This window comes from Mizuhopecten yessoensis, unplaced genomic scaffold (assembly GCF_002113885.1).
Source record: "Mizuhopecten yessoensis strain PY_sf001 unplaced genomic scaffold, ASM211388v2 scaffold716265, whole genome shotgun sequence".
Lineage (NCBI taxonomy): Eukaryota > Metazoa > Mollusca > Bivalvia > Pectinida > Pectinidae > Mizuhopecten > Mizuhopecten yessoensis.
The window spans coordinates 163,473-188,106 of record NW_018480030.1 but is presented as its reverse complement, the minus strand read 5'-3'; the positions used below and the strand labels follow the sequence as shown (position 1 = coordinate 188,106).

At 33.2% G+C, this 24,634-nt stretch overlaps 1 protein-coding gene across 2 annotated transcripts; it reads right to left on the bottom strand.

The window, feature by feature from the left end:
• Positions 1–9,380: 9,380 nt before the first annotated feature.
• Positions 9,381–16,781, bottom strand: LOC110442444. 2 transcript variants are annotated; one of them, XM_021486055.1, is made up of 4 exons: positions 16,721–16,781; positions 14,987–15,055; positions 14,198–14,254; positions 9,381–9,826 (listed from the first exon to the last, which is right to left on the bottom strand). In XM_021486055.1, exons 1-4 carry the CDS (start codon positions 16,772–16,774, stop codon positions 9,662–9,664), a joined length of 345 nt encoding a protein of 114 aa, XP_021341730.1. In that variant the 5' UTR covers positions 16,775–16,781; the 3' UTR covers positions 9,381–9,661. The 2 variants fall into 2 exon arrangements, 1 of the variants encoding a protein (XP_021341730.1); XR_002462018.1 differs by lacking the exons at positions 9,381–9,826; positions 16,721–16,781 and adding an exon at positions 16,137–16,262 and having other exon boundaries at positions 14,197–14,254.
• Positions 16,782–24,634: the final 7,853 nt, after the last annotated feature.

Below are 24,634 nucleotides of genomic sequence, written 5' to 3'. Positions count from 1 at the left end.
GGCCTACCACAGACCTTAAACGATAAATGAATGAGAGGTTAGCCTAATAAATAAAGTTTAGAGTCCTAGAGTAACAAAAAAGTAATAACCATCCTAAATAACTAACATTAAACTACTAAGCTTAGTTATTTAATTTCATATATAGAGAGAGGGAGTGATATTAAGTTTCATTTATATGAGATTTAAATATCTAAATCTCTATTTTGATTACAAAATCACCAAATAAAGGTGTTCTTTTTAAAACATTATTTAAAAAAAAGTAAAATAATTAAATATGGAGAGCATTAACATAAGCTGATAGTTTTATGTGACTGTATTTTTTAAAAATCTAGAAGAGCATTAAAACAAATCGCACATGCACTTCCTTTTTAGAATTTAAATATTTGTATATTATCATTGCATGCATGGAGCCCCCCCCCCCTATATTTTTTTTTAATATGTACACAAAAGATAGATAAAATAAATCTATTTAAAATAGAAATGTACTGTTCATTTTTTGCCTTCAAATTAACATTTATAATAATCTAATTTCTGTTTTATATAGGTGAAGGGCTTGTTTACCCATGACTTCATGGATGGGAAATCTTCAATGGTTATCTTTCCCCAGTGTGGTATTGACATCTTGTTTTGGACATCTTTTCTGCCTCTTCGCAACTTCAGTTAATATCAGGAGTCGACAACTAGACAATGGATCAGTTATTGTTACATTGTAGATCCACTAATGAAGGTTTGCGACAGCTTTTATATGCCACTATGGAGAACATGGAGATCTAGATCAATGCAACAACATGTACCATTGTACCTTGCTGTGTTTGTTCCATAGGTGAATTGTCAGCTGAATGACTTTGGTCATGTAACGGACCTGCTCAAAAGCCAGGTGGACTCCAGATCTAGAGCAGCTATGAATGTTTGAGCTGACTGAGGAAATGGGCAACCATGTAATAATCATAGTATTTCAGTTACATCACGTGTAAAATATCTTGGTATATATATTAACAACTTGTTATCTGGTGAAGAGATTGTTGATTCCATAATTAAAAATGTTAATCAGAGATTAAAATTTCTGTATAGGAATAGTAGTTGTTTGTCTTTCAAATCCAGGAAGACCTTGTGCTCTGCGCTTATTCTATGCCACTTTGTCTATGCAAGTGCTAGTTGGTATGAAGGACTGTCAAAAAAAAATAAAAAAAATCTACAAGTGGCACAAAACAAGGTGATAAGATTTATATTAAATGTACATAATAGACACAGTTTGTCATACCAAGATTTTAGTTGTGTAAACATACTGGATATCAATACCAGGGCAAGGCAACTTAGACTTAACCATATGTTCAATATTTTCCATGGAAAAGATCCTCAATATATATACATGTATACATTTTTTAACAGGAATCAATGTCCGTATATATATATATAGTATTCGCTCAAATCTATGTAATTTTATTGTAATTGTAGAAGAAAAGTATTATGTGTACTTTTAAACTGACCATCATGTTCTAATGGAATAGCAGTTTATTTTATGAATGATGTCCACAAATGTATCAAATGTATAACACCAATATTCAATTTTAAAATTGTACTTGAGTTTCTTTTAAGGACCCCAATGGAAATAAGCTTTTAGCTTTTTGGGTTATTCTAGGTAAAAGGCTGCAATTTCGGTAAAAATTCTAATCTATTGATCTCATATATTAACTAGTGCTCAATGTTGTTATTTTAAGGTACAAGTGCTGTCGCAAAATTGAATGTTGTACTGTACTCTACTCTGTGATATTTATGTATTGTAATATGCCTATTTTACCTGAATAAATATTATTATTATTATTACCCTATATGACTGTCTGTGAAGAAGTTCAATAATGTGTTTTCTCTACATTACCTGTGATTTTTCGCTAGAGAATGTTAATGTTAACATCCATGAAAGTTAATTGTGGTCCAGAGTGAACATTTAATTACCAAAACTGATACAGTAGTGGCACACCCCTTAATTTGCAAACGGCTGAGATGATGTGTGGGGCTTGTACAAGTCTAGTCATTGTAATGAAAAGGGAGCCAACTCGACTCTTGTATATTTTTGACCTAGTTTTTATCATTAGAAAAGGACTAGAGTCCTTAAGGGTCATTTCCAGCCTAATCGGGGATTTAGGATTAGTTGTTATATTTGTAATCTGGAATAAATTCAGTAGGCAAATATGAAATTTCAAATTCATTCGACAACTGGTTTAGGATATATGTAGGATATATGGCATTACAAAGAGAGACATAACAAACATTTTCTTGATAAAATGCATGAATACTGTCGGTAGTGTGCTGTTTGGTTGAAAATTGGCCATTTTGAAGGAAATTAACTAAACGCTCTTCAATTTTTGACAGCCTCCGCATGCTTAAACATTGTCATACCAGTGTTAATTCTTAGCAAGGAATTTTTGTTTGTCACATGCTGATGCTTCATTTCTACATGTTAACTGTCCAAAAACACCATATTTTGGCTAGTAACGCAGCTCATTGTTATGGTAGGGCATCTATGAAACATTTTTGTCATGTATTACCGTAAGTAGTGATTTTTTTACACTTAAGTGAACATAATGGCAAAACATTTTTTTGTCATTATGTAGTGATTTTTTTTTTCACTTAAGTGCAATAAAAGTCGTTTTTACACTTAAGTGCAAAAAAGTCGTTTTTCCACTAAAGTGCAAAAAATCTTCACATAATGGCAAAACATTTTTTTTGTCATAATGTAGTGAATTTTTTTTCCACTTAAGTGCAAAAAAAGTCGTTTTTACACTTAAGTGCAAAAAATCTTCACATAATGGCAAAACACGTTTTTTGTCATTATGTAGTGACGTTTATACACTTAAGCGCAAAAAAACTTCATATAATGGCAAAACACATCATGAATTAAGTAGTGAAAAGCCTTTTTTGCCACTTAAGTGCAATAAAACTTTATATAATGGCAAAACACATCATGAATTAAGTGGTGAAAAGTCGTTTTTACACTTAAGTGCAATAAAAGTCGTTTTTCAACTTAAGTGCAAAAAATCTTCACATAATGACAAAACACATTTTTGTCATTATGTAGTGACGTTTTTCCACTTAAGTGCAAAAAATCTTCACATAATGGCAAAACACATTTTTTGTCATTATGTAGTGACGTTTTTACACTTAAGCGCAAAAAACCCTTCATATAATGGCAAAACACATCATGAATTAAGTAGTGAAAAGCCTTTTTGCCACTTAAGTGCAATAAAAGTCGTTTTTCAACTGAAGTGCAAAAAATCTTCACATAATGACAAAACCCTTTTTTGTCATTATGTAGTGACGTTTTTCCACTGAAGTGCAAAAAATCTTCAAATAATGGCACAACCCATTTTTGAATTTGTAAGTATTAAGTACTGAAAAAAATTGTAAACTTTAAAATTGAAATACAGGAACTCTTTTGCTCAAAGTACCAAAACGGTTTCCTTTCTCTGCGCATGACAGCGGTTACTGGATGTTGATGTTAGAAAATTCGAATATTAAAATGGCGGCGGAGGTAGATGGTGTTTTGCAAGCGATTTCAAGAAATATTTTAACAGTTTCGAGACAATTGATGCAGGAAAACCCGAATAGACTTCAGCTGCGTAACCTGCTGCAAGGATCGAAAACAAATTGTGGTCGTATCTCAACGTATTTGTCGGCAAACCACGTAGACAACATAATACAGTCGTTGGATAATTTGCTTGAGCTGGTTGACAGGCCGACCCCCATGCCTGCAGAAGTATCCTCTGCTCAAAATCGTGATCCCGACAATGATGGTACGTTTCAAATACACTTTTCATTAAATAATTTTAAAAAATACTTACACTTTGCAAATATAGATTATAGTTTTTTTTGGAAACAAAAACACATGAATATCGTCATCCACTTTTTTATTTTTTTTATTTTCCAAGATTTTCAGAACATGTTCAGAACAGAACATCACATCAACACACATTCACACATATCTACTATTGAAATTATCAGCAAACTCATCATCCTCATCATCTAATGATGATTTTATACAATATTAATCACCAAGACACATTCAATTTTCACACACTTTCACACATAGAATAGACAAAACAAATGGACAAAGAGCACTGTGTGTGTGTGTGTGTGAGAGAGAGAAAGAGAGAGAGAGAGAGAGAGAGAGAGAGAGAGAGAGAGAGAGAGAGAGAGAGAGAGAGAGAGAGAGATCAGACTGCCAAATCTGAGAAGATACTAAATAAAATAAATAACTGCTGTGAGTATTTGTCAATATTTTGTTTTTTTTAAGTAGAATAACAACTAATAACTTAATATAAATAGTCATAATATTCAGGGTTAGTTGAGGTCAAGCTCTACTAATTTTAACCATTTTTCCCATTCAGAAGTAAATCTTCTAAGGCCTTGTTCCCCTTTACCACGAGCAATATATTTCTGAACCTTATAGTAATCTTTAATCGAATTGACTAAAGCCGTCACATTAAGTGACTTATGAAAACATCTGGTTTTGTATATATATTGTTTAATGAACAGAGTAATTTCATTATCAATTCTGGTATAAATTCCAGTTTGGTTGATAAAACCAAAGATCATTGATTCTTTATTTAGTGAGAAAGGAATAGTGAGAGCACTTAAAAGACTTTCAAAATTGCTCAGAAATTTTTGTACTTCCCTGCATTCCCATAAAACGTGGGTAATTGTCTCCCTTTCTATGATACAAAAAACACAGTGTGGGTTATTTACAAGTCCAATTTTGCATAAATAAGAATTGGTTGTTAAAATATAATGATTAATTCTAAATTGCAACCATTGCAATTTTGTATTTTTTGTAACCCTGAAAGGAATAGCATATATTTTCCCCCAAGTTTCCTGATTATAGTCGAATATAGTTCCCCATTTTGTTTGAGCAGTTATTGATGCATTATTTCTGATAAGTATATTATAGAAGTCTTGAGAACCTTTTTTCTTCTTTAAAATTATTACAAGATGTAACGGTATAATTGGGTATATCACATTTTTGTTTGGCAAATTAAGTTGTTTCAGATAATTCTTTATGCTTGTTATCAAGCCATGATATTCTAGATAATTAGTTATTGTACCATGTAGATCACAAAATTCCTTAAAAGACAAGAAAGAGTAGTCTGTGTTGTTTTTCAACAAATCATTAATTATCATAATCCCGTTTTTAAACCACTTACTATAAAAAACAACTTTATTACCAACAGAAATATTTTTGTTATACCATAAGGGTGTCTTAAGTAGGGCAAAATTCTCATTTTTAAACAGCTCCTCTTTTGCTCTTAATTTATACCATGCCCTAAACACATCTTTCCAAAACACATTTTTGCAATTTCCTTGAACTTTATTAAGGTACTCGTTTCCTGAGTTAGCCAAGATATGAGGATTTACACAAGATTTTAAAATGCTTACCCATTTACCTTCTGATCTAAAAAACCTTCTTATCCAACTTATTTTCAGAGCTTCAATAAAAGACATTAAATTAACCATTTTTAGCCCACCTTCTTGATAATTTTGGATTATTATGTCCCGTTTAATCTTATCAGTTTTGCTATTCCATAAAAAATTGAAAAGAACAGAATTGAGCTGTTTTATAAATTTTTCAGATGGATTAGGTAAGGAAATGAACAGATGATTCATCTGAGAAATTAATAAAGATTTAATGACATTAATTCTACCAATAGGTGTGAGCAACCTTCTACTCCAGCTCTTAATAAGAGCTTTAAGTTTAACTAATTTTTTATCAAAGTTCATTTTAGGTATTTTGCAAAGATCTACATGGAAATCTATCCCAAGAAGAGTAAATTTATTAACTCCCCATCTAAGATTCATATTTGGAAGGAGAACATCATTGCTGTATTTTTTACTGCCTATCCAGACAACTTCAGTTTTACCTACATTTACTTTAAGACCAGATATTTTTGCATAAATATTTAGTTCATCAACCGCCCCTTTCAGTGATTTTTCAGAACCATGTAATACCAGAGAAGTGTCTGCATACTGAGACTTTAAGATGGGACAGTTATTAACCTTTATACCAGTTACACTCTTATTGTTTCTAAGGCGGATTGCTAATACTTTTGCACATAGTATAAAAATATATGGAGCGATGGGATATCCTTGACGACAACCACGATTTATTTTGAAAAATGCTGATAAATTACCCCCCTGGTTTATAGCAGAGCTTGAATTACAGTGTAAAATTTTGACCCAATTTCTGATATCGTTTCCAAATCCAAGTACTTCGTCTATGAATTTCCAAGAGACAGAATCGAATGCCTTTTCAAAATCAACCATTAATAACATTCCAGAGATATCATTTTCCTCTGTATATTGCATAATGTCATAAACCAGGCGAGTATTTTCTCCTACATAGCGTCCCGATATATAAATACAGATTGATCAGAGTTAATAATTTTTGTAAAACTAGTTTGAATCTACTTGTTATTGATCCAGAAGCAATTTTGTATACAATGTTTAATAGAGAAATAGGTCTCCAATTCTTTATAAAATACTTTGATTTATTAGCCTTAGTTATACAAATAATTATTCCCTGACGTTGTGTAATAGACAGCTGACCATTTGAAAAACCATATTTTAATGCCCTAACCACAAAATTGCCTAACTGATTCCAAAAACAGTTATAAAATTCTGATGTGAATCCATCTGAGCCTGGGCTCTTATTACTTTTCATATTCTTTAGTGTTATAGATGCTTCTTTAAGTGTAATAATACCTTCCAAACTGACCGCTTCTTCAACATTTAAATTTGGCACATCAAAATCTTCTAAAAATTCGTCCAAATCTATGTCATCGACTTCATTATCAATAGAATACAATTGTTCATAAAAAAATCACCTCATTTAATATATCTACTTGTTTAGTTAGAAATTCCCCATTTTCCTGTTGTTACTTTGGAATGATTTTTGATGTAAAATGTCTATTTTCTAAATTAAAAAAATAATTGGTAGGTATTTCACCCTCATCAATCCATAAGGCTTTTGCACGTATTATACTCCCTTTTATCCTATGTACTCTAATCTTTGCCAATTCCTTTTTTTTCTCAACTAACTTGTCTAAGTCTACATTATTCTATTTTCCAGTTCCTGTATTTGATCTATAAAGGTCTTTTTCCTTGCCCAACACTGTTTCTTTTTATAGGAAAAATATGAAATTGACTTACCTCTTATTTCCATTAATAGTGTTTCTAAAAATATCGTCATCCACTTTTGATGATGTCACAATTATCAGTGACACATTTTAATTACGTCACAATTGAACACAAGCTAATCAGCACAAGTCTATAGCTATCTCCCCCTAGGGGATGACAAGCTGATCTTTCCCAGCTTAAACAGGAGACTAGCCTGTGTAGGGTGGGAAAACATGTTTTCTTATTGCTGTGCCTGCAAATATATGTGCATCAATTAACATTTTTGGGGACGAAATTACAGTAACCATTGCTATACAGTCATACAGGAATACAAATATTTTTTTCCTTGACTAGGAAACTGAATTATTGTTTTTATAATAAGTCTGTATACAACTCTTTCTTCATAATTGTTTGAATACTTGTATGGAGAGATAAAAATAATAACTGAATCTTCATATATACCTTTTCAATAGTAATATGTTTACTTTTACTTATTTTAAGGTTCACTTGAACATGTCAGCTTGCGTGGTCGAGGTCGACCTACATTGGGTATCAGTGTTGAGGACATAAAGGCTGGGCTGCAAAATGGATTTACAGCTAAGGATATTGGAAAACAGCTTGGATGTTCAGCAGACACTGTCTACAAGAAAATGAAGGCAGCAGGCTTGAGTGTTCGAGGGGAAAAGTATGCCAGACTTGATGACCCATCACTTGATGAACATGTTGGTGAAATCCACCGTGATCATCCCAAGGCTAGGAACGAGGTGAGTAGAATTGTTCTATTTGTTTGTTTGTTTGATTTTGTTTAACGTCCTATTAACAGCTAAGGTCATTTAAGGACGGCCTCCCCTGTGTGCAAGATGCATGCGTGTAGTGTATGTGTGTGTATTTTGGGAGGCTGCGATATGTTCGTGTTTGTCTCCTTGTGATAGCGCGGAACTGATGCCGACTTTATAGTGCTACCTCACTGAAACATACTGCCGAAGACACCCAGCAGGACGCCCCACCCGGTCACATTATACTGACAACGGGTGAACCAGTTGTCCCACTCCTAATTTGCTGAACGTTAAGCAGGAGTAGAAACTACCATTTTTAAAGACTTTGGTATGTCTCGGCCAGGGGACAGAACCCAAAGCCTTCCTCAAATTGTTCTATCTCCTTTTAAATATATATTATTTACACAGGTAAATTGTCTTTAAGTTTAGAAGTCAAATACTTGTAGGCATGACCATTGATTAAAACCTGCAAATCTGCCTGTGTAATTAATTAGACATGGTCCAACAGTTGTTAAAAACTCTGAGTAAAAGAACCCATGTTAAGTAACTTTTACTTGATAGTGGTATTTGCGAAGTGTATCTCCTCTAAAAAATACATTTTTTTATCTTTTCAGATGGTTAGTGGATACCTAAAGGCCAAAGGCTTTCAAGTACAGAGGCAGCGAGTACGAGAGTCTCTCACTCGAGTGGATCCCCCTGCAGCAGCACAGCGATGGAGCTCTGCAATTTCAAGGCGGACCTATCGGGTACCTATGCCAAACAGCCTGTGGCACATGGATGGTCATATGCGTCTTATAAGGTAAATACATTTTTTTTAATCGGATTTTCCTTTACACTTAAATTATATGACAAGTATAACTGGAAGCCATCTTTATATGATTACTTTAATAGCTAAAAAGCTTGCAATATAAGCCATATACAGTCATATGTTCTACTCATGAATATTACAATCTTTATAATGCATATACACATTTCAGACTGAAAAAAACTTTCACTGCAAGCTTGGTCTCCCCCTGGATAATGTTTCTAAACACTTACATTTGCAGAAAAATGGCTTTCCCAAGTATTTTAAATTGTCCCACTGAATGATTTAAAAGGTTGTTGTTATTTCTAAGTACCGGTACTAGCAAAAAGTCAAAATCCGCAATAAACGTTCTTCTATCTTTCAACATATGCATTTTTAATGTAAAGTTAAAGTCTAATTTAAATTATCATGATATATTAGATATGATATTTGGAGTATCCATACATCTGTCTATTTGTATATATTTTGGTTTCCTTATTACTTGCTTCCTTATTATTCAATTCTGATCAAACACATGGTGTGTATGGTTGTATATGTAGAATATGGCTCAAATATTACCTTTTTCCCATACAAATCTGTAGAACTCTTCTTTTGTGATTTCCATTAAGCAAAATTAGGAGACTGACAAAATAGTTATTTCTTTATGTTAAATTATGCGCAAATGTTTGATTTTAGTGTCCATTTTTTTCCAGATGGGGCATGGTTACTCATGGATGCATTGATGGTTATTCAAGATTGGTGACATTTTGAAGATGCAGCACCAACAACAGGTCATCAACAGTGTTGGACCTCTTTGTAACTGCTGTCATCCAGTATGGCTTACCATCACGGGTCCGGTCTGATCACGGAGGAGAGAATGTACAGGTGGCTCTGTTTATGAATTTGGTCAGAAGCAGCTCCAGGAACAACCACATCACGGGCAGGTCAGTCCACAGTCAGAGGATAGAGAGGTTGTGGAGGGATGTCCAGACAGAAGTTGGAGAGACATTTTGTAAACTGTTCCATGACATGGAGGACAGAGGTATCCTTGATCCCTCAAATGATTGCCATCTCTGTGCACTTCAGCTTGTCTTTGTGCCTGAGGTAAACAGACAGCTTCAGAACTTTAGAGAAGCATGGAATAAACACCGAATCAGGACAGAGTCCAGAAGAACTCCAGAGCAGTTGTGGATGCTTGGGATGCTTGGCGACACTGATGGTCACACATCTGTGAGAGAAATGCAGAAGCCAGACTCCCTGCAAGACCTCGAGGCAAAACTCAGCCAAAATCAGTGAACTGTATACAGTTTGATAATGATTTAATCGATGTTGATATGACAATTACTCAAGTTTTCCACTTTAATTCAGGGCTGAAAAATCCATTACACCATTCTAAACGACCTTTGTGTTTTTCTTTTGTTGATTTCTTATTCAGTTTGCAAATTATTTCAATTCAGCAATGGCTTCATTTTCAAGATCTTTTAATTGAGATGATGACTTTTGTTGCTGTTGATGATCTTGGTGAAAATGATGTTTTTTTGATGTAAAAGAGTCGTCTGGCCGATCTTGATCTTGACGGCTGATATTTTAAAATCATAATGAATTTGCCGATGTTACAGATGATTTTGATGACGTGATGTTTTGTTTTGTTTTTATATAAATATATATATATATGAAAATGATAATTAATGACAATTATGATGATTCCAGGTATGGGGCGCATTGATTCATACTTTAGTGGCTGGAAGATATTTAATATTGTTCAATTTTGATGAAACTTGGTATGCATGTACATTATACAAAGGCTGGGTCCAAGTTTGAATTATGAGCAAAATCTGTGCATAATCAATTAGCTTTCTGTGCTCTGATTGGTCCAATTCCAAATTTCAGTTTCCATAACGTAACTTGATTAGATATTGTTTGATTGATTTTGTCGAAACTTGGTATGCATATACATTATACAAAAGCTGAGAAAAGTTAAATTTTGTACATAATTAATTAGCATACTTTGCTCTGATTGGTTGATGGCTTTTGCACATTAACTTTGTCAAATATATGTGGTAAAGGTTAAACTTGGTCAATATTAATATGTGTAATTACAAAGGCTAACATATGGCAATCGGAATGGTCGACCGTTTCCACACAATAATTATTAAATATACCATACCAAATGGAAAAAACAATGTTTTTTCTAATATTTAAACATTTTTATCACTGTAAATACATTAATTCCAGATCTGGCTACAATCCCTTATCACCTTAAACTAATGATAACTTACAATATATGATGGGGTCTCTGACCAAGTGTCTACCTAACCCTCCCATGTGAATGATTCTAGAATCTGTAGAATATGCCATGTATTGTAATGAATATTATCAATGTCTTCTTTTTTTTTGCATGAATTATAATGTTTTGAAACTTAAATGTCTTTAAATGATCTGATCAGACATAGACTATTTCTTCTGGTTTTAGTTCATATAATTACTAAGCATGTCAGTTTGAAAGAAATTTCTCCATTAATATTAGTGTGTGAATTAATTACGGGATCAAAAATGCATGTCATATCTACATATTTTGGAATATATGTACATTGATTGGTATCTCATCAGTCTTTTCAACTGTGAAGTTTGTTGAAGATGATTGCTTGCAAGAAAGGAAGTAATACATTTACGAGGTTGTTGTTATGAAATTTGTGCTTGTGAGAGGACTTCTGCGGCTGTTATTTGTACATAATGTGTTTAATATTTCACCAAATGTAAATAAAATCTGTTACAATATAATTATGCAGTTTTAAATTTTCTTGTGAAAATACCATCAACGGCAGGAAAGAGACACTGTAATAGGAGTGGGAAAATCCACTAAAGTAACAGACACAACATGAAAGGAACAGTCATATAGTAACAGACACCACATCATGGGAACAGTCGAGTAGTAACAGACACCACATGATGTTAACAGTCGTGTAGTAACAGACACAAGATTGGAACAGTCGTGAAGTAACAGCCACCACATGATGTTAACAGTTAACAGTCGTGAAGTAACAGACACCAAATGATGTTAACAGTCGTGTAGTAACAGCCACAACATGATGTTAACAGTCGTGTAGTAACAGCGACCACATGATGTTAACAGTCGGGTAGTAACAGACACAAGATTGGAACAGTCGTGAAGTAACAGCCACCACATGATGTTAACAGTTAACAGTCGTGAAGTAACAGACACCAAATGATGTTAACAGTCGTGTAGTAACAGACGTTACAATATAATTATGCAGTTTTAAATTTTCTTGTGAAAATACCATCAACAGCAGGAAAGAGACACTGTAATAGGAGTGGGAAAATCCACTAAAGAAACAGACACAACATGAAAGGAACAGTCATATAGTAACAGACGCCACATCATGGGAACAGTCGAGTAGTAACAGACACCACCTGATGTTAACAGTCGTGTAGTAACAGACAATACATGATGTTAACAGTCGTGTAGTAACAGCCACGACATGATGTTAACAGTCGTGTAGTAACAGCCACCCCATTATGTTAACAGTCGTGTAGTAACAGACACCACATTATGTTAACAGTCGTGAAGTAACAGACACCAAATGATGTTAACAGTCGTGTAGTAACAGACAACACATGATGTTAACAGTCGTGTAGTAACAAACACAAGATTGGAACAGTCGTGTAGTAACAGACACCCCATGATGTTAACAGTCGTGTAGTAACAGATACAACAAGATGGGAACAGTCGTGTAGAAACAGACACAACATGAGACACCACATGATGGTAACAGTCGTGTAGTAACAGACACCACACACCACATGATGTTAACAGTCGTGTAGTCACAGACACCACATGATGTTAACAGTCGTGTGGTAACAGACACCACATGATGTTAACAGTCGTGCAGTAACAGACACCACATGATGTCAACAGTCGTGTAGTAACAGACACAACAAGATTGGAACAGTCGTGTAGTAACAGACACCCCATGATGTTAACAGTCGTGTAGTAACAGACAGAACATAATGGTAACAGTCGTGTAGTAACAGACACCACATTATGTTAACAGTCGTGAAGTAACAGACACCAAATGATGTTAACAGTCGTGTAGTAACAGACACAGCATGATGTTAACAGTCGTGTAGTAACAGATACAACAAGATGGGAACAGTCGTGTAGAAACAGACACAACATGATGTTAACAGTCGTGAAGTAACAGACACCACATGATATTAACAGTCGTGTAGTAACAGACACAACAAGATGGGACCAGTCGTGTAGTAACAGACACCACATGATGTGAACAGTCGTGTAGTAACAGACACCACATCATGTTAACAGTCGTGTAGTAACAGACACAACAAGATGTTAACAGTCGTGTAGTAACATACACCACATGATGTTAACAGTCGTGTAGTCACAGACACCACATGATGTTAACAGTCGTGTAGGAACAGACACAACAAGATGGGAACAGTCGTGTAGGAACAGACACAACATGATGTTAACAGTCGTGTAGCAACAGACACAACATGATGTTAACAGTCGTGTAGTAACAGACACAAGATTGGAACAGTCGTGTAGTAACAGCCACCACATGATGTTAACAGTCGTGTAGTAACAGCCACCACATTATGTTAACAGTCGTGTAGTAACAGACACCACATGATGTTAACAGTCATGTAGTAACAGACAGAACATAATGGTAACAGTCGTGTAGTAACAGACACAATATTGGAACAGTCGTGTTGTAACAGCCACCACATGATGTTAACAGTCGTGTAGTAACAGCCACCACATGATGTTAACAGTCGTGTAGTAAGACACCACATGATGTTAACAGTCGTGTAGTAACAGACAGAACATAATGGTAACAGTCGTGTAGTAACATACACCACATGATGTAAACAGTCGTGTAGTAACAGACACAACATGATGTTAACAGTCGTGTAGTAACAGATACAACAAGATGGGAACAGTCGTGTAGAAACAGACACAACATGATGTTAACAGTCGTGTAGTAACAGACACCACATGATGTTAACAGTCGTGTAGTAACAGACAAAACATAATGGTAACAGTCGTGTAGTAACATACACCCCATGATGTAAACAGTCGTGTAGTAACAGACACAAAATGATGTTAACAGTCGTGTAGTAACAGACAAAACATAATGGTAACAGTCGTGTAGTAACATACACCACATGATGTAAACAGTCGTGTAGGAACAGACACAACATGATGTTAACAGTCGTGTAGAAACAGACACCACATGATGTTAACAGTCGTGTAGCAACAGACACAACATGATGTTAACAGTCGTGTAGTAACAGACACAACAAGATGTTAACAGTCATGTAGTAACAGACACCACATGAAAATGTGAAAGGAAATCAATCTGATAGCCTTGATGTTGTTACATCAACAAACTTGCGTTTTCATATCAGTGGTACATTTTATCCTTACAATGGAATGATCCTCTTCCAGTTCCCGTGATGGTGGATGCAGTAACCCAATGGGTGGCTAAATATGAAATTTGGACCAGTTTAGTTGCAAAGAATGTAGGTTAATTATTGACCTGCTTTCATTTAGGTTATATTTGCACTTCTTTCATTTACTTTTATTTTCCAACATTAACTTAATAAAAATAATTTTTGACTTGCTGTTTCAATGGAATCGAAATGTTGCAGTTAAATAATAGCTTCCTGGTGATCACAGAAATTGTATACCATGCCAATCCCAATGTTAAATGTTTATTTAAAACAAATCCTTTTTTTTTTAAATCTAAATGATTTTAGGCATCTTTAATCAATCTATTGTTAATTTTTTTAAAGTGTGCCTTACCACACTCTTTGCCTTCACTAAGCGGTTAGGCCAAATTTGAATTTTATTTAGTTTTCAATTAAATTATTGTATATGCTACTCACGTGGTTCTCTAAATAGGTCAAGGTCATTTGTTGTAGAAACCAATATTCCATGCCAAATTTATTAAAAAGAAACAACATTCACCATATTAAGGAGTTGTGATTTTTAAATTCACACTTCCACTTTTAGGACTTATTTGTCTGACCCAAGTGGTGTTATACTATTCATGAACTACAGAATTCAATTAAATGATTAGGTTTGAGGAGCACTTTCAAGAAATTATTGATAGAGGACATATACCCTAGTGTGGCATAAACCATCCTTGTCCTTAACCTATTAGGCAAGGGGAGCTAATAATTCACACTTGAAGGTTATTTTGTTGAACTGTACCTCTGGAGTTGCTACTGGTCTTGCAGCTGGTTGTTCTTCTCTTTGGATAACACTGTCTGCATTTGATGGCTGTAGATATAACCAAGTCTTTGTATATGGTGAATCAGTCATTGAGGACAAAGGTATACATACTACATCAAATCTTGTTTGTCACTTTTATTTTGTGATTAAAGAGGACTAAGGAATCGCCAAATTCCTACAATGCACAGCTTTTAAACATACAATGAATATGACTTCATGACCCTTACATAATTTATAATGTATATCTTTATTTTTTCTCATTGACCTTGCTATGATATTACAACCTAAAAGATATCGAAACTGCAAAGGTGCTGGCTAACCATATTGCATCTGTGAAACAGAATCATAAGGTCAAATGTACTGAAAATTTTAATTTATTTTACTCAGGTAACCTTTAAACAATTTGAACAAAAAATAAACTAGAACAGGCCCATTCATTAAGTGCCAACATGTCTTCCAATATTCATAAATATTGATGAACAAGGTTGAAAAAAGCAATACCTTCAGATTAATAATATGAACCGGAAAATGAGCACAATACATTGTGTAAATTTAAAACTAGTAAACTTATAGTGGCAACTGGAAGATGAAATCATGTTGAGAACCAAAACATATTGCAATACCCAAGACATTGGTGAGGAATCTTATTACTCGTTAAAATGTCCCTTTTTTCCCCCCCAACAGATTTTTTTTATATAACTACTCTTATGCGATGCCAAATATTGTTTATTTCTCAGAACTTATCTATACAATGTTAAAATTTCAAGAAATATGCATATATTTATCAAGATATTTGTTATTAATATATTTGTCATAAGTATATATGATATTTGATGTTGTATACTGCTGTTAAGATGTTTTCTCTGTTAATTTTTTAATTTTGTAAAGAGAATTTAAGTTAAAGATAAAAAAAAAATGAAATTGTGATCAATTCTGCTAGGTAGATTTTGATAAATGTGTCACACAATTCACCTGGTAAAAAAATAATTTAAGAAGAAGAATTTAACTTTTCCAGTCAATATAGTTTTAACAATCAAAATAAAAAATCGGGAATTTATATGATATCTGTATTTATAAGTGACAACCCACTTTTAGATGAAAGTAAATAAATTAACTAAAATGAGCTTACAACTCTTAAATCCCTCTTGGGGATCAGGAACAACTTCCCCTGGCCTATCTGCTTCCTGAGATCAACTGGTGTGTTGGGGTTCAACACTTTCAAGTGGCGCCCTTTGTCTGCCTTAGCGTAGTAGAACCCAGACAATCTTAGGTTGACATTAGGATAATAATCTACAAGAGTATCCTCAAAATCCTCCAATGTTTGGAATTCTATAACTGACTTGACAGGATACCTATCATGGGGACTAAGCTGTATCCTGGGGTATCCTGAAAGTATTTGTTTATGATTTTATCCAAAAAGTCATATTGGTATGAAAAGCACTGTATGCAATTGACAATCTTTCATTTTTAACAACTAACAGGAGCAATTCATCATGCATGGCCTTTCAATATGTACTACCAGCCTGCTATTAGTGATAGGTGTTTTGGGCTTTGGGGGACAGTTTGACTTACAGTGATACTTATATGGTTCCATCAAGAAAAGTTGACAAGCTTTTACAATAACGCTGGAATTATTATCAGTAATCTGACTCATTGACCTACAGGAGGAAATTATAAGCATCTCAAACTGTTTTGCCACCCAGAAATGCTTACCAAATCCACAACGCTGAAGCCTGTTTTTCTCAGAGGTTGTCGGTATGAAATCATCGTTGGCCTTGGACATTAGAAAAACCAGGAGTTTCCATTTGGTACTGTTTCTTCGGCCACGATTTTCTAGAAAATAACAAACAATGATGTTATTTTGCTATAGTAAGATTAAGAAAGAAATCAACCATGAGCCAATCAAATCGGAATGCATGAATTTGTTTTCAGGTTCTTACAAATCAACAATCAGATACATTTCCATATATAGACAGCATGCAGACTATCAGAAAGGTTTATGTAGTTTATAGACATCATTTAATTTACAGGAATGTATTGAAAACAACTTTTAATGGAAATAAATATTTTGCACTTAAGTGAAAAACACACAAGAGTTGTGTCCCTTGCATTGAAAATCTCCAATCGCGAAAGTGTAGACAACAAAAGCTGTCGTAACGATGTAAACAACGTTGTGGCACTGATGGCCAACATGCAAGCCCAACGTAAAATCGGCCGTTTTAAATGTAAACTTCACGCATTAACTGACAATAATAACACAAACGATGTCCAATATCAACTGCTAGACCACGACTATGCTATGGTTGTGCAATACCCAACAGGAAAGACATTTTGGCCTTGGAAGCATTTTATACATCACACTAATCAGGATGATATTCTATATTTCTTATTACATGTATATGCCCAATATGACTATATTTCAAGTTCATTTTTTATATTACATACAACAGTGTTATTTTTACAATGAAATATTTTTATACCACAATATTGCATGTTGTTATTTGTACGTAATGTAAAAGTGTATTATTGTTGTGTAGTGTGATATTTGTAAAACCACAATACATGTTGTTTTGATCCGAATGTAAATGTTTATTAATGTTTTATAAAGTGTTTTTTTTTTATTTAACAACATAGTATGTTTTATGTACATTATGTAGAAATTTATTCTTGTTGTGTAAAGTATGTGAAAGTTTGTTGTTCATTGTGACATTTTTGCTCTGTACATTATTTGTTATAATTTTAATATCCATAAACAACGTGCAATTTTGTTTTATATTAGTTATTTCATTTAAAGAATTTTTTTGGGTTGGTATTATACTGTATTATATTCGTATATATGACTTTTGGGGATTTAGAATTATTATTGGTACAAATGTAAGAGTTGTCCCTCTTTTTTGTATCTTTATATTTTTTTGTATAATAAGTAAGTTCGCTGGGTTGTTTTTTTTCACCTATATTTTCTTTTCGTTGTCCTTAACGTATTGCATTGGCACTCGGGAATGTTATTGATTCATGTAACGGGCATTTTTGTTTGTTTTAGTATTATTGTTAGAAAATTACTCAGGTTTTTTTTGTGTTTTGTTCATCGGTATTGACATTGTTTTTATTTTTTAAGTGTTATATTTCTAATAAACCCTTGTTGCATCAAATAAAAATGTATTTTGTTTCATTTTGTTACATTGAAGAAGAAAAAAAAATTTGAAATTTCATGATATCCCAAAAAATCTTAAGAAACTACCACAAGGTATGGGTTATTGTTCAGAAATAATTTGGTTAAGCCAAAGAAAGGGTGTCTGTTTAGGGTTCCCGACTGACCCTAGCTTTTTACCCTCGACCCAAAACTTTTTGATGAAGATCAAAAAGCCTTCCAGCTCCGTATTGGCGCTAAATGTCATCATAAGGAGCACAATTTGCCTCCAAATGAACCTTGTTTATGTAATTCTTTGTTTTACATACAATAAATAGTAGGGTCATAATCACATGACCAAAAATATACAATAAAAAACCAAATATGTCCGTGTGGTGGATTTTGTTCTATGATCGGTCAAAGACACCACTTTAACACAATATGTGATTTAAGGTGATTTTGTTTTGTATTGACCATTTGCTGAACAAATTTGTGCAATTTCTTCCAAGTGTGTTATCAGATATGTATGAATGTTTGTAGAATTGATAAAAATAATATTTTCTTTTAAATTATTGAAGTAAAATTTCTTGATCTGATCCTTTTAACTAAAAAAAGTTAACCATACCCCTTATTTTTTAATGGAAAAATGCTCATTTTTTTCGCCATTTTTTGCAGATTAAATGCTTGATATAAAAAGTTCTGCTATTAAACTTTTTTAAATATTTAACGAATCAAAAGAAAATGTGTTACTCTTTCTAAAACAGCCACAAAAATGTGGGGTCTGTGTGCTTTTTTTTTGGTCCCATTATTATTTGTGTTGTTTTTCACCTTTTTCGGGGTCAAATATCAAAAGTGCTTTAGTTCCACTAAATATGTAAAAAAAATACCAATAGTGTATAATATTCCACTTTCTTGCATATTATTTTTATCATATTGAACATTACAAAGTTGTACAGCAAAACTGAACCTGCGACAATGACGACAATTTAAGTGATCAATCTAGTGTTAAAAAAGGTGAAATTTTGGCTTTTTGTGAAGAGCAAGAAATACACATTAATACACATTTTCAAAATCACCGCCAAAGTGGTCATTTTTTTTTTAATTCTTGTAAAAAAGGTTCTGCAAACAACAGGCTTCTATTTTTTAACATTTTTTTAGACGCCTGTTTGCTATTAAACTGGATCATAATTTGTAAAATATTACAAAAACTGGTTACGCCAGATCGAAACAAGACATGAATGTGATCCAAACCAAAGAATACATCTTTAAGTGAAAAAAACCCACATAATGCAAATAAATCTTTTGCACTTACCAGGTAAGTGAAAAAAACACACAGAATATATTTTTTATATGAAATATGAAATCACCTATGGTATTTTTGTTACATTAATGTGAGAATACTTCTGTGTTAATATTATTTAACTTGTAAAATGTGACAGTCACAAAATATCTATAATTTAACAAATATATTAGTGATATAGTTTAATTATTCATGTGTATTTTTGAATTCAGATTTTTTGGTTATAAATTCTGAAAAAAAAAATCAACAAAATTGTTGACCTAGGTAATTTCAGCTCTGTTTGCAGTAAATGTGTACAAGAAAAACATCTTATTTGATACATACTTATTATTTTTTTAACACTTCAAGTTGGAGGATTTTATACCCCAATTCTTAGGAATGATATCATGAACTAATTTGGAACACTACCATATTTGGTATCAATCAGAAAATTTAGTACATAATTAAATCTTAACAGAAGCTGAAATTTAGAATTCTGAAATTTATGTTTTAAATTCCAGTTTATCAAGAAATATAAAACAACATGGAAGAAGGAGTTAAATTACATTGTAGAAAGGTATTCGATAATAAGGATTATTTATTATTGTTGACAGGACAACATAAACAACAAGTGCTGTATATTTGTGTGTGTGTGTGTCTGTGCGAGTTTCTTACAATCACAAGTTGAATAGTTTTTTCTTTAATAGCAGTTAGCTGAAATACTTAATAATGTGTTGTTATATCATAAATAATTTACAGTGTCGCATATGTTGCAATTTGTTATGACTTTAATTGATGTGCAATTACAAACTCATTTAAGTGAATATCATAAAATATTACATGGGTAAACATGTTTAATAACATCATGAGTACGACTGTTTAAAAATTAAATACAATTTAATAGATCCAAATAATAAATCATACTTAATACAGTTAAATTTCTGGAGGAAATGTTTTTAAATCCTGTCAAAACAAACTGTCGGACAAGGAAATCAAAAATGTTGTCACTCAGAGATATGCAGTCACAGGTGCTTGTTTATAGGGACTGCCTTGTGTATACATGGACAGCTGCCAGTGACACTTTATAGTACAGACAGTAATTGCCGTTAATTTATTTAACATTGTTACCAAGTGTCAGACTGTCTCATTGTATCGTGATAATTCCTAGCTTACAAACACATATGAATAAATGGTAAAATGTTGAGGTACGCGATAAAACAGTCAAATATATAATATTTTGTTAATGAATGCGAACAAAAGTAAATAGTGACTAATTTTCAATCAAATTGTAAGTTATATATAAATCACTTGTGTTCATTTTCAAAAAACAGAGAGAAATTTAAACAAAGATATATGTATAATCAAATTGTATTCTTAGCAGGCAATTGAATAGTCTTTATGCCTTTAAGGAAAGTATAGCTTCTTCTGAGCCAGTTTAATTCATCAATTATTACAATCGAGAGATAGTCTGAATAAGTTTTAAGTAAAATTGTTGCTGAACAATACAACAATGTCTGTTTATTTATTCATAATCAAAAGATAATTCCTTATTATTGTCAGTTATGTAAACATTTAACTTGTAAGCTGCCATATTTTAAAAAGTTACGTAAAACAGCATACACATATATACAAGATTTTCAGCACACCCTCGTCTCCGCAAGAAATTTACCCATATAACCCCTCTCATCTAGTACATCATTCTCATGAATTACAGTGAATACTTATAATTCTACTTGAAAACATGTATATTTGTGTTATGAAAATTTACGGGAATATGAAGAATAAAAACCTAAATGAAACAGGTTTAAGTACCGAAATAAACAAAACGAAAGAAAGTTGTGTCAAGCAATGGATGCTGATTAAGGTGAAGTTGATAATTTTGTATTCTGAAATACTTAGCAAAAGCCAATTAGGATGACAGTAAAATGGCATGAAAAGTAACTGAACTTCTGAAGGGCCCCGAAATTTGACATACACTCCAAAACAAGGCCTGTAAACTAGTTATCTGTCAAAAATCAATATTGAATACCATATTTCACGAATCATAGCACATCTCAATATCTCAACATATACGTTCATAGTCAATTAATACTGCCATTAATCAAAACGTTCATCGACTGCCGTTACAACTCAATGTCTAGGCATATACGATATAGCAAAGGAAATCGAAAGTAAAAAGTTGATGTTCTGGAACAAGCTCTGTAATGGAACTATGGATTTTATGTGGAAACTCGTTTTTATTGTTAGAATGAGTAGTTTTTTGTATGGATATTCATCGGTAAACCAACGAGGATTTATTCCAGACGTTTGCAAAACATTCATGAAATTTAAAATACAGTGTCTATTCAGAGACTTTATCGTTAGCCCGATAACTATACCAAAATACGCATGGAAACGCTTTATTGACAAATTTATGTCAGACCGGTATTACAATAAATGGAGAGAAAAACTGAGTGAAAAACACGAACTCCGACGTTACTCTGTGATACATACGACACGAGGCCCTAGCCCGTTATTACTTCTAAGCTTGAAATATAGACCGTTTACGTGGGATATAGTGTATATCCTCAAATTATCATTTACTTGGGAGAACACTGGCGTTGTTTGTAAACTGTGCTCGAAGGAAAGTAGTGATATTGTGACACACTTTGTCATCAAATGTCCAGCCCTATTTCATAGTAGAGATATGTTTTTAGAGAAAGTTGTAGACTGTATAAATGTGAAGTCATACGCTGACTTTTCATTTTTGGAAGAAAGCGACCAAACAAACTTCCTTCTTGGAGATCGAACTAAAGTATCACTACCAGATGACGAATGGGAGCAACTTATGCTAGCAGTAGCCACCAATATTAAACACCTATTGAAAGATATGAACTCTGTTCTGTAGATGTTTCCCGATATTCTGTAATATGTGAAATGTGTATTTATGTGTATAATCTCTTATGTAAGAGGAAATAAAGAATATCTATCTATCTATCTATCTATTGTACATACCCCCGTCTTGCCGATAACGTCTTCTTCTAAACAGCCTTCTTGTGGTTTCAACTATCGCATCTTCTACAAGGCTGTTCCTGGCTGTAGATATGCTGTTCATAGCATTTGCCACGACAGTTGATACCTCCATTTGGCGCGATTTGGTGACATGTGCTTGATCCAAAATTAACACGAGTTATTGTTGGAGCCGCCATATTGTTTACGCATCGCTAGGGCACACTGCAATAGTATGCACGATTTGATTGGTCGATACGAGTGAGCTTGATAGAACACTGCTGATTGGTCGACCAATTGTCAAGCTTTATTTTGGAACAGTCGATAATGACTTCGATGTGTGAATTTCTTATGGAATCCTCTCCGTGTTTTTTGCACTTAAGTGCAAATGTTATTTTTTTAACTTAAGTGGAAATCTTTTACACTTAAGTTGAAAAAGTACATAATGGTCATTTGTTTTTTTGCACTTAAGTAGTTTATGTATTTTATCCTAAAACGGCCGCCCATAAATTTTACCCTTTTTGGCCCCGCCCCTCAGGCCCCTTGAAAAGACGTCACAAAAAAGACGTAACAATACAGAGGTTGAAAAGACGTCACAAAAAGTCGTTGAAAAAAAGTCACATAAAAGACGTTGAAAAGACGTCATAAAAAGAAGTGTTTTCACCTTTCAAATTCAACGTAAAAAAGACGTAATCCTGACGTCACATAAAGACTTTTTTTTTCAACGTAAAAAAAACAAATTTGCCAGCTGGTCCGAAAGAAGGTTAAATGGTAATTCAGCGTTTAATCATGGACCCTGATATTTATGTTCTTAAATTTGAACCACTCTTTTTTTGGTATATTTTTTTATGAAACGATTTTGTCCATTGCACGTTAATGTGGCGAAGTTGTAAATTGGGTTGGCGAAATAGCAAAAACGCGTTATCAGATTCGACCTTATTTTGTCATATTTAGATTATCATATTCAGGTTATTTTTTTTTAAAATTCTTTGCACAACAGTAACCACAGAATAAGATACAGGTTATTAGTGTTTTCAAATTTTATCTGCTTTACAATACATCGCTACGGTACTACAAGATTCATAGACGAAATTGCAACATCTTGTGACGAAATGGTATGCCTATTAAGTTTACCGACTCGGCAAAACTAATTGTGCACGCGGCATGGGGTGAACAGGTAAAATTGATCACGATTGGAGCACAACTTAAGCGGTAAAGGTGGATATGAGAGTTGAGAGTTTATAATAGAAAGCATACAGTCGAAAATTCACAGAAGTATGAAAAATTATTTAATATTGCAGTTAAGAACAGAAAGACAAATCATTAAAACTGTAATGAATAAGAATCGTGTAGAGTCGTATAACATGGTATTGGGTAAAGACATGTGTTTGCACAACATTGTAGTAAACGGGCTGTATACATTAATACAGTAATGCCGATTTCATTATATCCCCCGCAACCTGTCTCATTATATCCCCTGCAACGGAGTTTAGGGGTATACTTGGATCACCCTGGATGTCGTCCGCAGTAACGTTAGTTAACTTGTTCGGAAAGCTCCACCGGGTGAATTAATGACAACTAAAAATACCCGCCTAAAATGAATTGAATTTTAATAAACAAATATGTACATAAGTCTATACGTGTATATATATTGAATATCAGAATAAAATAATTTATAAAAGGTTATTTTGTATAATCAGTATATTGAATAAGTATAGAATTCATGTGTACTCCCAATGATGTTAATGAATATACCGATTATATATACATGAAACTGGCAGAATAAAATATTTAAAATGTATTCACGTCTTAAGGTTAATGAAGAAAACTATTCATACCTCTAATTTTTTTGTACACAGATCAAAATTCAGGACGTGAAAAAAAACCGTTTACGAGTGTTGTACAAAAAATCAGAAATTAACAAAATACTAAACAACTTGTATTATATATATATATTCCAATATAACAATATATATGTATATCAATCCGCCTGAAGAAGCCCTAGAAGGCAGAAAGGCCTAGCGGACGATCTGAAAAAAATGTTTTTATTCTATATATATATATATATATATATAACTATCACAGACAATTCTTAATCATCATATCGTACTAATTTTTATCAATATCCAGCACTGTTTCCCCTAAGCCGTCCTATAACTATCTTATTTCGTAATGAATGTCTTTAACAGAATTTTTAATCCTTTTTTCTCTAATCTTAATCATACTATAACTT